Source organism: Microtus ochrogaster, chromosome 7 (assembly GCF_000317375.1).
Source record: "Microtus ochrogaster isolate Prairie Vole_2 chromosome 7, MicOch1.0, whole genome shotgun sequence".
Lineage (NCBI taxonomy): Eukaryota > Metazoa > Chordata > Mammalia > Rodentia > Cricetidae > Microtus > Microtus ochrogaster.
The window spans coordinates 6,077,786-6,094,284 of NC_022014.1; the positions used below are offsets into that span (position 1 = coordinate 6,077,786).

The 16,499-nt window shown below is 51.8% G+C and overlaps 1 protein-coding gene across 1 annotated transcript in view; it reads right to left on the bottom strand.

Moving 5' to 3' along the window:
- Positions 1-9,606, bottom strand: part of Ppl (periplakin) — a 49,552-nt gene extending 39,946 nt beyond the window's left edge. The window contains exon 1 of the mRNA XM_005350238.2: positions 9,534-9,606. Within this exon, the coding sequence (XP_005350295.1) occupies positions 9,534-9,595 (62 nt within the window). The 5' untranslated portion in view covers positions 9,596-9,606. The remainder of the gene's footprint in view (positions 1-9,533) is intronic.
- Between the last annotated feature and the right edge of the window lie 6,893 nt (positions 9,607-16,499).

Below are 16,499 nucleotides of genomic sequence, written 5' to 3' on the forward strand. Positions count from 1 at the left end.
AGTCCTATAGTCCTACAGTCTCACACACCTACAGTCCCACAGTCCCACAGTCCCACAGTCCTACAGTTCCACAGTCCCACAGTCCCACAGTCCTACACCCCTACACCTTTTTCCAGAGGAAGTTATCTGAGGCTCAGCAGACTTTAGAAACCTGTCCAAGGTCACACAGCTAAGAAACTGTAGTATCAGGATCTGAATCTAAGTAGCTGGGCTCCAAAACAACTTCCCCAATCCAAGGGGGACATCAATACTAAACCACATCCACCATATCCCAGACAAAGTGACAAGAGACAAAAGGGTAAGGCGTTCGCTATCAGAAGTGACACAGTAATTGACATCTTGTTGGCATCTTTGTCAGGACAATTAGTCCCAGGTAACAGGCAAGGTAACAATCAGTGGTGGTAAACTGAGGCTGAGTCATTCTTTCAGATGTGACCACAAGGGACTCCCCACCTGTCCCTCTAAACAGGACTTTCAAGTGCCAGGAACCAGCTTCACAGGAACCTGGGACACACACCCCACCCAGTGATGAAACAGGCTCCCCCTCTGACCCTCAGGCCGCCTGCCAAGATGGGTGTCATTGGCTTCCATGGAGGTGGAAGGCTGAGCTTCAGAACCGGCTGGTGTGGTGGGGGCCTCAGTGATTCACCTGACACATCTGCATGTCTCTTCCCAAGAGGGGCCAATGGAATTGCTTTGTGGTGTTTTTTTAATGCAGTTATTATTATTAATTTTATTTGAGACAGTCTTCCTATTTACCTAGACTAGTCAGTAAGACTAGTCAGTAAATGTCTACACTAGGAACTGCAGTAGCCCAGCAGGTACTCCGTAGATATTCAATAACAGCTCAATACATTTCACTCCTGCTCCCCGACTCCTTCCATCTCCCTTCCCCTGTCACAGGCCCTGGAGACCGGACTTTGACCCAAGCCCCTGGAGATATGAGCTGTAGACAGGCCATAAAATGCCTGGTTCATTTAATGCCTATATCCAAAGCCCCAAACTTATGCAAGCCCTTGAATTAAGGGTTACAGATGGGCCCACCCTAAAGATGAGTAAATCTTTATTGTCCTAAACTTTATAGGTTAATAGGAGGGCTAAGAAAACACCCCAGTGATTATAATTTGGATGATTACCTAGCCTCATTATTCCCTTTCAGACCTCACAATCCAACTTGTTTTTGTTTTTGTTTTTGTTTGTTTGTAAAAACAGAATCTTACTTTGCAGATCAGGCTGGTATTGTACTTGCAATCCTCCTGTTTCAGCCTCCTGAGTGCTAGGATTACAGGTACTCTTATGATCTAAATTAATTGTGGAAAATATAGCTCAATCCAATAAAAATGAGTAAAGAACAAAGAAATAAAAAGGTGAAGCACTGTAAACAGCAACACAGAGTGGATCCAAATACATTGGTTATTACAATATATGTAAATGACTTAAATTAACTAATTAAGGGACTGGGGATCTAGTTCAAGTTAGCAGAGTGCTTGCCTAGCACGCACAAAGCATGGATTCAATCCTCAGCACCTCATAACTCAGGCATGATGGCTCATTCTTTCAATCACAGTATTTGGGAAAAGGAAGAAAGAGGATCAGGAGTCCACGGTGATCCTTAGTTACATGACAAGTTAAAGACCAGTTTGGGCTACATGAGACCCTGTCTGTCCAAAGACAGATGGCTCTCCTTCCCAGGCTGGCCTGGAACTCACAGAAATTCACCTGTCTCTACCTCTCAAGTATTGGGATTAAAGGTGTACACCACTGCTGGTGGTGGCAGCACATGCCTTTAATTCCAGCACTCGGGAGGCAGAGGCAGATGGATCTCTGTGCATTCCACGCCAGCCTGGTCTACATAGTGAGTTTCAGGACAGCCAGGATTACACAGAGAAACCCTGTCTCAAAAACAAAACAAAAGGTATGCACCACCAGGCCTGACTTGTAAGACAGTTTAAGACATACCTGAAACTGATAAAAGAAAGACAAGCATAAAGGAACGGAAGGTGACGTTCCAGGAAGCAGCCACTGAGAGGGGAAGCATGGTCTACACAGTATGATCTAAAGCCAGGACAGAGCATGACATCAACATCACTACTGTGGTTACTCCTGATTACACAGCCCAAGAACAGAGGGAACTTCTCAGGAAGGGTCAGACTTCATTAGTCTCAGATAAGATATATCCTGGTAGACTTCCTCAGGGTGTTTTGAAACACAGCCAGGGCTGAAAACAAGAAACTAATGGACAGCAACTTTTAAAGCTGAGTAACATGGATGAGAGAAAATTCCAGTCTCCACCGGAAGAAAATCTTAAGAGAAAGCCACATGCAGGGGGTGTTTAATAAATGCCAGATTGATTAGCCAATTGACTGATACTTTCCCTACTAGAAACTTCTGTAGTAATTACGCAATAAATTCCCCCCACACCCAGTTATTAATCTTGGGGAAGTAAATCCTACACTGAGTGGGTTGCTGGGGTGGTAATTCCTGCTCTATTTTTAAGGCCTGAACTGTTTCTGCCCAGGGAAGGCCGCCCACCTGCTGGCCTCTGGGCGTCTGGTTCTCATTACAGACAGAGGTCAAGTTGCTTTGGGTCATGAAGCTGGTCTTGAAGATTCCTATGATATTTATTATCTGGCTCAAGATAACCAAGGTGCCTCTGGGCATTAGGATGTCACTCTGAGGGGTAAATCATCATGACTCAGTTGAGTTAGCAGAATAGTACCAAAAGGCAGTGGTCACCCCATGTCTGCCACCAGGACTAAGTGCGTGTCCCTTCCATGGCCATATCATTTCTGGTTTTCTTTAAAAAGAAATAAACAGTCATTTATATTACTTTTCTAGACCCCCCATCTCAGGAATATATACATTTATTTTTTATTTTTACATGTTTATTATTTTATGGGTGTTTGCCTGCCTGCAATCTGTACACCACAGTGTGCCTGGTGCGTGAGGTGGTTGGAAAAGGACTCTGGACGCCCTGGGCCTGGAGTTGCATAAGGTTCTGAATCACCGGGTGGTATTAAGATCTGAACCCAGGTCTTCTGTAAGAGCAACACACGTTCTTAACTGCTGAGCCATCTCTCTAGTCAACCCCATTTATATTTTTAATACATCTGTTTGTCTACATACAAACGTAAGTTACCAACAAAATTGCTTTGCGTTTTTTTCTTTTTAATTGTTGTTGTTAGTTGCTTTTGTTTGGTTTTGAAATAAGGTTTCACTATGTCACCCAGATTGTCCCTGAAGTCACAATCTTCCTGCCTCAGCCTCCCCAGCGCTGGGATTCCAGGCCTGCACCACCACACCTGACTGCTGTTTGTGCGGTTTAAAAAAACCTACTCATCTTTCACCCACTTGCTTTGCCTGCTCAGGACGACCCCACGAGGAGACAATGCGCCTTGTGGAAGCCCCTCTGAAGCTGTCTTTATCAGTCCATCTCCTGTTGGCCCTTGGCTCTGCTTAGATGCCCCCAGCTCCCCCTCCTTCCGATATGTCGGTACCCAGTGCTCTTCCCTGTGACCACTTGTTTCCTCTGCCTTCTCCCTAGCCCAGAGACTGGATGGGGGTGGACCACACTGCTCGACCTCTAGCATTCTCTTTTCCAGAGAGAACTCCGCCCTCATCTACTTACCTTCTCCATCCCCTAGCCTCTGATTTGATGACTGCACCCTTCTCTCACTCCTGGTCCAGTGGGTTACCACACAAACCCAAATGACCCTGAGATAACACTGACTTGGTGAGACAATGGGCTGGGAGGATGGCTGTATCCCAGTAGAGAGGCTTGGGGGTGGTGCTCCCCTGGGAACCAAAGTAAATCAGGGAGAAGACACCACAGAGAAGGGGAGAGTGCACGTTAGGCAGGGGCACAGCTTCAGCAAAGGCCTTATGGTTGGCTAGGAGCAGCTGGAGACAGGATAGGCACTCAAGCTGTGCAGGGTGGCATGGGTTAGAGCAGGAATGCCAAAGGGTATTTGCAGCCATCCAAGGACCCTAGCTGGTTCTCTGAGCTCTGGAGGCCGCAGGAGTGATTTAAGGGAGAATCAGGTAGCAGGAGGCTCCTGGGGTTTAGGAGGCTGGGACAACAAAAGCAGAAAGAACAAAGCCCGGAGGCTAGTTTCCTTTTCTGCTGCCTGGACAGGCTGAGGCAGGCAGGAGGGCACAGACAGTGCCAGAGAAGTCCCACATTGCCTACAGGGGATTGCCGTACCCTGGGAGTGCCTGATCCCCATCCCCTCAGCTTTGGGTGTTAACTAACACTTAGGGTGTTGACTGAACTGTGTTTCCCCAAAACTCCTCCCCTCTTCCTTGCAAGGTTGGAAGGTTGGTCGCTAACAATGCCTGCCCACCATCTTCATTAGCAGTGCTGCCCAGGGGCTGAGCCCAGCTCTGTGCCAGATATGCCAACATCACCTGCAGAGAGAGGCTGGACCAGGATGTGGAGGCTCCCAGGGGCAATCCCAGCACAAGGGAGCTAGGCAGGAAAAATGCCTTGAGTTCAAAGCTAATCTGGGCCACGTAGTTAATTGGGGTCAGCCTGGGCTACAGAATGAGTTTGAAGCCAGCTTGGGATATATAGTGAGTTCAAGGTTACCGTGGGCTACATAGTAAGTGGAGACCCTGCCTAAATCACCTTCTCCAATGCCATCCCTAAGAACAACGGGGAGGGCATAGTAAGTCTGCAAAGCTGGAGAAAACATCCTGCCATCTGGCTTGAGAGTCCCTGGACTGGGCTGCCGCCAGCCTCAAGTACAGGGGTGGGATTCCTCCTCAGGCCCCAGCGTAGGCCACTTGTGAGTCCAGGATGGTAACATTCAGTTTCATTGTCCACCTCTGCGAAGTGGGACCCAGTCCCTCTGTGGGCATGCAGTCAGAATGACATATGACCATATCCCAGCCATGAGGCCCTGGTCAGGTGCAAGGGAGTCATGGGCAGCTGACTCTGTCCAAGACACCCAGGTACCTGGAGGGCGGCACACTTAGCTGACAGGTCCTCTCCTGAATCATTCTCCTTCCGGCTGTCATTCATCAGCAGGTACATGCATGGCCTTGAGTCTGCTGCCTGGCAGGCTTCTAGGCACCAGTTCCCGAAATTCAGCAGTCTGTGATGGCTGCTTGCCCTGAGACTGTCCCATAGCTAGGCCTATCACACTGTCGATTTGCTGGTCCACTCAGAAGCTGGTCCGAGTGGTGTCTGTATCATCACTCTCATCATTCAGAGATGTGATTCCTCAAGGTCACACAGCTCAGGAAAGGCCCAGCTGACTGGGGCTTGAACTCACGCCTAGTGGACATCGAACATTGCTCTTTGCCACCAAGATGGTCAGGGTGCCCTCAAGACATGCTTCTTGCCCGTCCCCTCTCTACACACTGGATCCTCCCACGTGGCCACAGCCATTAGTGCTGGTATTTTGGACTGCCAACGTGATAAGATCTAGACTCATTTTGAAAACAAACTTCATCAGCTCCATCTCTTTCTGCACACTGAGGGTGCAGGGGGACCAGCTGCCTCACACGCCTGCCACCAGTACTTCCCCACTGTGACAGACTGTATCCTAGAACAGTGAGCTAAGGTAAACCCTCCCCTCCTTAAGCTGCTTTCGTCCCAGCAATGAGTAACAAACAGCCTTCTTGAAAGACTCAACAGGGCCAGGAGGTGCTGTCAGTCTCTGGGAGGGGGTATGAGGGTCAGGCGGGGTGGGAGGGGCACATGACTGGAGGTGGACATGTGAAATCAGTTCTATTTAATTTTTTAGACAAAATCTCTCTATGTTGATCAGGCTGGCCTGGAACTCACAGAGACTGCTCATTGTGATCAAGTTTTTGTCTGTGGATTCAGCCTGACCCCAAAGCCAGATGATCTTAACTGCTCCACTTAGACATCTTTCCCAGGAAGCCCTCCACCTCCCCCACGACCTGGATGCATTTCAACCTGACAACCTCACTTACACAATTCCAGAACACAGAGTGGGTGGGTTGCAGACCTGGTCTGGCCAAAAAGATACTCTGTCCTCCTGGCCCCTTCAATCCAACAGTCACAAGGTCATACCTGTGTTTAAGCTTAACCTCATCTTATCTCCCACAGTGATGCCAGCAACCGAGTGCAGGGAGTTGGCTAGGTCTCCCTGAGCTTTGCTCCGCCCCCTGGGAGTAGCACGGTTTGTTCCTGGGTAGAGGGCAGGCACAGCCCCTACATTCATACATTTGTTTTCAAACAGGGTCCCCTGCAGCTTAGGCTGCCTTCAATCCCTCTGCATTAACAGAGATGACCTTGAACTTCTTCTGATCCTCCTGCCTTCACGTCCCAAGTGCTCGAATGACAGGCATCAAGCTTGTTTTTGTACAGGTCTGAGACTCAAACTCAGGGCTTCATGCACGGTAGACAAGCATTCTACCAACTGATCTACAGCCCCAGCCACAAAGACCCTGCCTTTGTACCATCATCATCATCATCATCATCATCACCACCATCATCATCACCATCATCATCATCATCACCACCATCATCACCATCATCATCATCATCACCATCATCATCATCATCATCACCATCATCATCGTCATCATCATCACCACCATCATCGTCATCATCACCATCATCATCATCATCATCATCATCATCATCATCATCATCATCATCATCATCATCACCTTATGCTGACACTCCCTATGGCTCTCACCCTTTACTCCGGGTCATTTCATTTAATCTTTAGCCAATACTCACAAGCAGACACTCTGCTATCCCCATCCCAGGCGAGAAGGTAGCTCAGAAAGGTCAAGAATCCCCACTAAGCTGTCCAGTCTGGAGAAAGGGAGCACGTGCCCTCCAGTACCTCCCTGTTAGTCTAGCTGCTGTCTTTGGTGACCTGCACCACCAAACCTGACCCTGTCATTAGATCAGGTGTGAACACCAACTTCTACACCTGTCATTAGGAACTAGGGCGACAGGAGCAGTGGGGTTCACACCCTGCCTAGCACCCCTCAACCCCTGTCGGCTGCTAAAAGGCAGACAAACAGGGAGAGTGCCTCTCTGTCCCCTGACAGGGACTTGTGCTGTCCAAGTCCTTTGATGCCTGGGTGTAAAGTTCCTCAGGGCTGCTGGGTCCCCTGAGCTTGGGAAAATGCTAACAACTCTTGCTTTGGTACTTCTGATATGCTGGGAATTTTTTTTCCTCCAGCCCTCCACAGGTGAAATGCTGATCATCCCATACTTTGCAGGCAGGAAAACTGAGGCTCAGAGCTTCCCACCAGCATAGCAAGACCAAGATGAGCAGCAAGCCTTCTGTTCCCTGGACCCGAATTCCTTCCCCCAGGACTACACTCTCCCTGCAACAGCGACAGAGAAGCCACAGAGAACGGAGTGAGGGAAAACTTAGTGGGTGTTCCCCATGGCTAGCATCTAAAGTTTAGAACAACAAGGGGACACACACCATCACTACCGCGCCATCATCATTGTGTCTACTACAGGGCTGGCTGGACACCAGCCACTGCTACAGAAATTCTTGTAGTCCCAGTTATGGGGATACTGAGGCAGGAGGATGGAGTTCAAGGCCAGGCTGGGCTTCACAGGGGTTTTCAGGTAAACCTGAACTACACAGCAAGTGCCTGTCTCAAAAAAAAAAAAATTTAAAAAAAAAGAAGAAGAAAGAGAGGGGAGAGGGAGAGAGGGAGGAAGGGAGAATGGAAGAAAGGAAGAAAAAAAGAAAGAAAAAGAAATTGAGTAGGTATAAGGTGGGCCTACCACAGTTTTGTTAGGAACTAGCCCTTCGGCGAGGGTGGGAACAAACAGAGGGCATCCTGAGTTGGGAGACCATGAAGAGAGTGACTGGTCCCTACTCAGGGCTCGGTGACCACAAGGCCATGGGAGCCCAAAGGAGGCTTCACCCTGTCCTGGAGCAAGAGACCTCTGAGCTGAGACCCATGCCAAATCTGCTAGCCAAGGACAAAGTGGGTTGCCTTGGACAGCAGGAGGGCAGGACTCCCGTACTTAAACCTCAGTGCCCGCAGAGTCCCTGCAGCTGGAGAAGATGGAGCTCTTCCTTCCTCCCTTCCCTGATCTCTTGGCTTTGCTGTTAGTCCAAGCCCAGGCCTTCCGGGCTGGAGGGCTGGGAGTGTGGGGTGGGACCTGGCCCAGCTCCTGGGATGTGTGACTCTTCTGTTGAGGACCATAGGGGCCTGACCCTTGTGGGACTGACACGGAGTATCTGATTGTGCAATACTCAAGAGAGGAGCACAAGGACTGGATGGGACTCCAGCTGGGACGGACAGCCAGCTGGATCAGACACAGAGGAACAGTACGAAGGGCCTTGCCCAGTCTCCGGGGTTGTGAAAGACAGGGTTGATGAGGGGAGGGCAGAAGAGGGGAGGGGACCTCAGAACAAAGGAAGAAATGACTGAGCTTCAACAGCCCTGTCCGCGGGACAACGGGGCAGCAGAGCTTTTGAAAGCACAAGACCTTGAAGGCCACACTTCAGGCTGCGGTGCCCAGGGCATCTGTCTCATAAGTAGTCTGGATTGAACAGCAGAGACAGCCAATGGGGAAGCTCCGGGCCCAGAGTGGAATCTCTTGCCTCCATCTGGAGTTTGGGGAGGGGGGCGGAACTGCTCTTGGGCCAGTGGAGGAGGAATCTCTCAGCCAGGTGAGCTGTGACATCTGTCTCTTCTCATCTGCCTGAAGTTCTTTGGGGGAGGACCACCCCCACTTCCCCTAGGGAGGTTTCAAGGCAGAGGCACGAGTTCCGAGTTCCACCCCCTCCCTCAATCTCAGCAACTTCACCACTCTCCCCTAAACCGGTTATTAAGCGAATGAATACATTAGGCTTATCAAAACCGACGTGGGCTGCTTCTCCATCCAGACGCATCAAGACATGTCATTCGCTTCTCGGGCGGCCCTGGGAACCCAGGGATAGCAGACGCGGCCAGTTTCGGGGCTAGGGGGGTGGGGAAGCGCCGGGAGCCACACCCCTCAGAAATCGTGCTGTGAGAAAGAGGCCCGTCCCCACCCAGCCGGGCTGAGCGGGGACTCCCGAGAGCCTGGGAGTGACTAAATCTGGACTCCCGCGGCCCCTGCACCCACCGCGGCCTTTGAATGCTCCAGCGCAAGTAGGCAGGTGCAGCCGCGGAGAATTAGGACAGGTGAGCCACCCTTGGAGCCACCGTCTCTCGCAGTCCAACTCCAGCCGCACCTGCTCGGTCTACAAGTCCCTCGGGGAAGCACCCTACACCCAGCTTATTTTCCTAGAGTTCCAGGGTGGCCACACAAAGCTTCACAACAGAGATTCCAGGCTCAGGGCAACTCTACAGCTTGGGGTACAGTCAGTGCTCTGTACTCCCTCCCTACTCAAGCACCCCCCCATCTAGGCCTCCAAGTAGCGCATCCTGGGACTCTGATAGAGTTCCTTGTGTTTCCTTCACCGGTCCCATCCCGCCAGAGCAGAAATTCCCAGCTCCAGAGGGACCTCCGCCTGGCGTTTCCACGCATTTCCAACTCCTGGCTCAGCTCTGAGTCTCCCGCATCCCAGCCCAGGGTGCCCCCTCACCTCCGGGTTTGCACCGTTGGGCTGTATTTGCCTTTGTTTTTCTTCCTGAAGAGCGAGTGCATGGTGGCGCTTGGGACGGAGGGACCTGGGACGGAGGGACCTGGGACGCAGCGACAGGCCCGGCGCGCACCGAAAGCGGGCGGCGGGCTCAGGTGAAAGGCAGCGGCGGTGGCGGCGGCGCGCGGAGCCCCTAGTGAGGAGGGCCGCGACTCTGGGTCACTACTGGGACAGGGCGGGGCGATCGACCGCCACTCGTTTGCCAGCCGCTCCCCAGGAAGGTGGCGCTTACCTTGCAGGCGGGGCTTCAGGCGAGCTCCCTAGGTCCCTGCCGGACACCGCCCCCGCCGCCTGGTACAGCAGAGGCTGCGCAGCCGATAGCCAGAACCCGGACTCCCAGTCCACCTGCGCCGGCACACGAGGCCGCGCCCATCATGCACGTCGGGCCTGGCGCGCCCCCTGGCTGAAGGGCTTACCTGGGCTTACCAAGACACCAAGACACTCCTTTTTTTGATGACTCCCAGCTGGAACCTTAGACAGATGTGGGAGACTGAAGGTGGTGGTGGGGTCCCTGCGCCCTGAATGGTCAACAAATCACATTCAAGGTGGGGGCAACGTGAGTGGTGAGGGCTAAAGCTACCACCTACGGCATGGTACTGAATTCAGATTCTCTGGACACCTATGGCCAGTCAAGATTTCTCAGTGCCAGGTTTTACTTATTGCCCTCTGCCTCTGTTTCTCCCTTTGTCAAAGGATGATAATGATCCACATCTGTAAAGGCTGTAGGGAATTTCTGAAGCTAAGTCACAAAAGAGCTTGGCACACAGTGCCAGCCCAAACAAGCACGAAGCTTGGCTACTACTGTCACCCAGGCCAGCTGGGGAGGACATAAAAATCCCTTGAAACTTTCATAACCCCGGGCCCTGGTATGATAGAGACTTCATGGTGGGTCATAAAAGCTGCTTAGTTCTGGCTGAGCATAGCAACGTTGCACAATCCTGCCAGCATGTCCTGGGGTGAGACAGGATTGGGGACAGAAGGCTGGTGGAAACACGGAGCTTTCTCCCATTCCGAGCTGGACCCGCATCCCACATCCCACGAGCTCACAGCCCGCAGCAAGGGACGCATCTCTGTTTGTGTTGACCGATGGAAAACTGAGCCTGGGTAGGAGTGAGAGTGGAAGAGACACCGGAGAGTGCTCAGTGCCACCCTGGGGCGGGGAGTGGGGGGGGTGAGGGTAGAGAGTGGGGTGGGAGCTCATCTGGGAAGATGCACTCCGGAGAGACTTCACAGACAGCCGAAGGGCTTCGAGTTCAAGTCGGTGGAAAGGTGGAAAGTTGATCATGGCAGCAAGAGACTTGGATTCAAGTTCAGCTGTCAGTCTCCAGTCTCAGATCTACGGGTTTAAAATAAGGAGGTTGGTGCTGGGGTGGGGGAGGGGAGTCTGGCTCAGCAGCTAAGAGAACACACTGCCCATGCAGAGGAGCCCTGCTAGTCCCCAGCACCGCAGATCTTGCTGTCTTCTTTTGGGCTCCACAGGTATCTGCTGTCACCTGCACACACCCACGGATGCACCCACTCATACACGTAATTTTTAAAACAGAGTTTTTGAACTCTAGAGGTTGAGGCAAGGAGTGCAGAGAGCTGGTGGGTGGGAATACCTGTACAATATGCTTTTGTATACATAGAAAACTTCTGGAAGGACCCATGAGAAATTGTTAGCTTTGAGTCCCCCGATAGTGAACAAGTCTTCAGTGGGGAAGGAGGGGAGGCAGCCAGGACAGACCAGTGTTTGAATCTTTACTTGGTCTCTTTTCAGCTGTGGGGAACAATGAGCAAGACCCTTTTGCCTCTCTGGGCCTCAGTTTTCTCCATCTGAGAAGTGGGTCAAAGCAGAGTGACTGTCATGGCATGAGACCCTTCATAGTGAGTCCCTAACACAGCCTGGTTGTGATTAGAGAACTCAACAAAACCAGGGACAAAATCAGCTCCTTGGATGCCAGGCACAGAGCTCTGAATAAAACTCCAGATTTCCCCAAACACTCAACAATTCCTGGGTGGATGAGTGGGTGGATGTGAAGCGGTTTGGGGAAGGCGGTGCACAGGGAGCACCAGGCTCTTAAGCCTGGAGCATCACAGAGTAACAACAACAACATTGATAACATCTTACTCAGGGTCTCATCTCTGGTGATCAATTCTCCTGAGTGTTCCCTGTGAAGTGAAGCCCGCGGGACTCCCTGATCAGGAGGGACCTGGTCTCCTGGCCTTTTCTCTTGGGAAGGAAAAGCCATACTGAGAGTCACAGTGCCTGACTGGTCTGTGGCCCCATCTGCCAGCTGCATGTGCCCCAAATCTGGACACCCCTCTCTCTACCCACCACAGTTTCCACCCCAAGCTCAGGGCAACTGGGCCTGGTGCCCATGGACTCAGCTGGGCCCAGTCCAGGAGTGTTGGAGGGAATTAACAGATTAAGGGAGGAATTCCACTTGGCCTTCACCCACCTTCTTGCCCCATGTTCTAAAACAGCCTGCCCAGAGCTGGTGCAGCTGTGTGTATATGCATGGGTGCGTGCGCACGTGTGTATACACACATCCCACGCACCTCTCTGGGCAGGCAGGATGGGGTGGGGGATCTGGCCTCACTCCTACATCCTCTGGGGGCCAGATGGGGTTAGTTCGGCATTGCCAAGCTGCCTCCTGCCAAGTGACTCATCCCCTCTGCTGTGGCGGGGGCAGGGAGGCCAGCACTGGGGCTGGGTGGATACTTGTTCCAGGATGGTCAAACCTCATGGAGGAGGCACCTGCCGGGGCCAGCCAGTGCTCAGCAACCAGTGACCCTTGGCCTCTCACACCTGCCCCTTTCCAAAGCTGGAAGGAGGGACTTCTTTGTTGCAAGGGTTACCCACGCCCTCTTTGTGCTTAGCATTTCCCCAGAAGTTGGAGAGGAATGCACACTCGGCACTCACTTTGAACCAGTTTGAAACAGGAAGAGCAGCATTCTCTCAGCCGGGGAGCAGAAGGCCATGCTCACAGGACCAGGATGAGGCCTTGTCCTCCCAGGGTGGAGGCCCAGGTCCATTCTCTCATAGATTGTCCCTCTCGCATCTCCTACCTGGCTCTGCCTTCACCTGGGGAACACTTCTGATAGAGATTCCAGTCAGGCATAGACCTGTCACTTCAGCAGAGGCTGAGGCAGGTCCATTAAAAGTTCAAGGCCCACCTTGGCTCCAGAATGAGTTCAAGGCTATCCTGAGTGACTTAGCAGGACCCTGTCTCCAAACACAGACTAAAAAGAGCTGGTGGTGGGCGGAGTTCCGTGGTATACTCTTTGCCTGGCATGCGGGAGGCCCCTTCGTCCAATTTCAGGTTTCTCTCCCTAAGATTATAACTGAATGGGTCTTTAGAGAACCCAAGAAACTGCATCTTATCAGCACCACGCTCTACCCAGTGAGATAACCAGCCAGAGGAGCACTGCTCTGGGACACAGAAGCAAGCAGTTAGGGGACTATGAAAAACACAGTTCAAAGCCAGCCTGGGTTTGAACCCTGGCTGTGTGATCGCAACAGGGGCTTAACCACTCTTTACCTCCTATGTAGGGAGCAGTCCGTGCAAAGGGATGCTTGTGTTCAGAGCCCTAGGTATTGAGGTCTCTCTCCTCCCCGCACTCCCAGAGGGCAGGAGGGGGCTGGCCTAGCTTTGCCCTGTATTGTGTAACATATTTACTTTTCTTGCAGGACAATTCTTCGAATGGAAAGTCAAGCTGGCCCTTCAGCTCACATGGGCTGACTCATACCTAACCCCGAGCTGTTCCCCCTCCCTGGAGCTCCCCATAGTTTCCCCTTGGCAAGAGGGGAAGCTGAGCTCTGGAAGCAGGCACAGAAGAGGGTCCAGGGTGACTCATTGAGCCTTCTTGCTCCTGAGTCACCCCTAGAGTATTCACCTCAGGCTCTTACCCTCTGGGGCCCAGTCAGCCTCCTCCTGCTTGATGGGTAGCCCTGCCCAGAGGTCACTGCTGGAAGACAGGTTCCCATGACTCTCTGCTACCCTCCCTAGACTCAGGTATGCACCTGTACAGTTGTGTATGTTGCCAAAATATGGAGACAACTCCCACTATGGTTGAATTGTGATTGCTCTGAACCCTAGGGCCCTGGCCTTCTCCCTACATGGCCTAGTCACAAAGGAGTGACTCTGAAGATCAGAAATCTTACTCCAGGACCATCCCTGGTTCTCTCTCACTCACCATGAGGGTTTCTCTGCAAGGAGGTCACCCTGCCAGGGTGGGGTGGCTCTAGGTGGGGCTGAACAAGCTCTGCCAGGCACAGCATCCCTGCAGGACAGGCTGCCTTGCCTCCTGTCCACACCCAGCTGCTTCTTCCTGCCTGCTGCCCGCTCTTCCCCTTCTGAGCCCTGCTAGGCTCATGCATACCAGACCAGTGCAGCTGCATTCTTGGGCCAGTGTCTAGGGTGTGAATGACCCTGGGTCTGGTCGGGTCAGAAGGTCAGGGCCTTGTTCCCTCCAATGCCCAGAATACCAAGTGATAGTCAGGCTACAAGGCACAGACCTAGAAATTAAACCAGATACAGTATAAAGCCCATCTGGGCTCAAAAGCCAGGTTAGCCCTGCTCCCAGATGTGTGACCTCGGGTGGGGGGATGATTTGCCCTCTGCAAAATGAGAAGAATTTGGGAACTGAACTGTCGAGTCTGAGTTCTTTCATCTTCTTGTGGTGTGACCCTAAGCAAGTATCTTCAATTCTCTGAATCCCAGTTTTCACACCTCCAAAATGGGAGCATCCGGATACCAACTCCATAAACTCAGTGAAGAGGCAAGACCATGACAGGTAATGAAAAGTGCATTCTCACAGCGGCGTTCTGATGCGCCTTGACTCGAGCGCCCGGCTGCCAACCCTGATGGAAACAATGGAGGAGCTACTACAGCTCCGTGCCTTTCAGCTATAGCTGATGATCATGACATGCCTCTCAAGGCATCTCCTGGAGGCTCAGGACCATGTGCTGGACCAGCGCCCTCATCCCCACTGCTGCCATAGACAAAGACTATGTTCAGTCTTCTCACTGTGAATGAATGTGGTCCCAGGGAAGACCCCCAGAGCTCCAGCCAAGAGTTAGAGAAGAGGTCAGATAGAGCTGAGGATGACCTTGGATTTCCAATCCTCCTGCCTCCACCTCCTAAGTACTGTAATTACAAGAGTACCTGGTTTGTGTGGTGCTAGGGATGGCAGCCAGGGGTTTGTGCGTGCTAGGTAATTACTCGGTCAGCTGCGCCACATCCCCAGCGCATCACATCACCCAATACTTATTGAGCAGATATTATTTGACAAGTCAAGTTCTGGCTCCTCGGTACGTGATATCAGGGTGGAGCCCTCAGAGGGCTTTGCTGTGGAGAAGCAGGGAGAGGAGAGAGATGGGGTAAGTTCAAGGTCCCCAAAGAGCAGCCCAGCACACGAAAGAGTGATGTGTACAAAGATGCTACTGGGGGGGGGGACTGGGAACACTGTGGGGAAAGTGGTCAGACCTAAGGCTGAGGGTGTTGGGAAGAGAAGACCCTCACTTATAGGTACAAGGTCCTCATGTCCTCCTGCATTACTTGCCAAAGAAAGAGGTGGACCCATGGCCCCTTGTGCTTCCTTCGTGGGCAATGATCCATTTACATAGCACCTTCTGTCCATCCAGCCCAGGGGTTACAAGATCCATCCTGTGTGAGGAGCCCTTCCCACTGGGAAGATGGTGGAATGGGAAAGCAGGCAGCCACATTGTCCCTTTCCTCGCTGTGTCCATCCATGCATTCGTGTATCTGTGTGTTTGGGTGCATATTTATCCATGGGTGCCCTGCACACACGTGAGCATGTGGAGTCAACCTTGGGTAGGTGTTCCTCGGCACTCTCTACATTGGTTGCTTTCTGTTTGTTGTTGTTGTTGGTTTGTTTGTTTTGTTTTGCTTTTCGAGACAGGGTTTCTCTGTGTAGACCTGGCTGTGCTGGAACTCACTCTGTAGACTAGGCTAGCATCTAATCAAACTTGGATATCAACCTGCCTCTGGGATTAAAGCCATGTGTCACCTCCACCTGGCTCAATATATTTTTTAAATGGGACTGGTAGAGCTCGTTGTAGTTTCGTTGCTGGGAGATAGAGACAGGCAGATCCCTGGCAGCTCTTTGGTTACCTAGCCTGACCAAGTCAGCAAGGCCCAGGTCAGAGTGAGAGACCCTATCACAAAAAACAAAAAGCGGCGGGCAATAAATAAATTAAATAAAAATAAAAGTGCCAACAAATAAATAAAAATAAAATAAATATATTGTACTTATTTTTAGTTTATGTAAATGACTGTTTGGCTGTATGTGTTTACAGGCACCGCATGTGTGCCTGGTGCAAAACAGGGCATCAGATCTCTGGAACAGGAGTCAAAACCAGTTTTGAGTTGCCTCATGGGTACTGGGAAATGAACCTGGATCCTCTGCAAGAGCGGCAAATGTTCGTGGCTTCTAAGCCAAGTCCAACTCCAGCCCCAGGTCCTCACCTATGGCAGATACCTTACACACTGAGCCCTTTCCCCAGCCGCTCCCCGCCCTAGAAAAAGAAAAGAAAGAAAGAAAAAGCTCAAGCGCAACCAGTTAAGGAGCTCGGATAAGTGAGCGACCTCTGCAACTGGAAGGTGTACAGGTGGCTGGCGCGTGGGAGGTGTGACGTCACGAGGAAGGAAGGCCTGTGATGCAGTGGAAGCGGATGCGCCTAGAACAACCTCTCTCCTCCCTGCTACCATCTACCCATTAGGTCTATTTTGACTTTTGTCCCCTCTCTGCTGAGCTCAAACATTCCAGCCTGGGACCCAGTGCCAAGCGCCCATTGGCTGCTCTCGCAGCTAGTCTTGGATCAGATTCAGGGCTTAATCCCAGGTCTGGGCCAAGAGCCCAGACTGATGAATCAATCCCAGCTCTGGACAGAGTTCCCTCCTC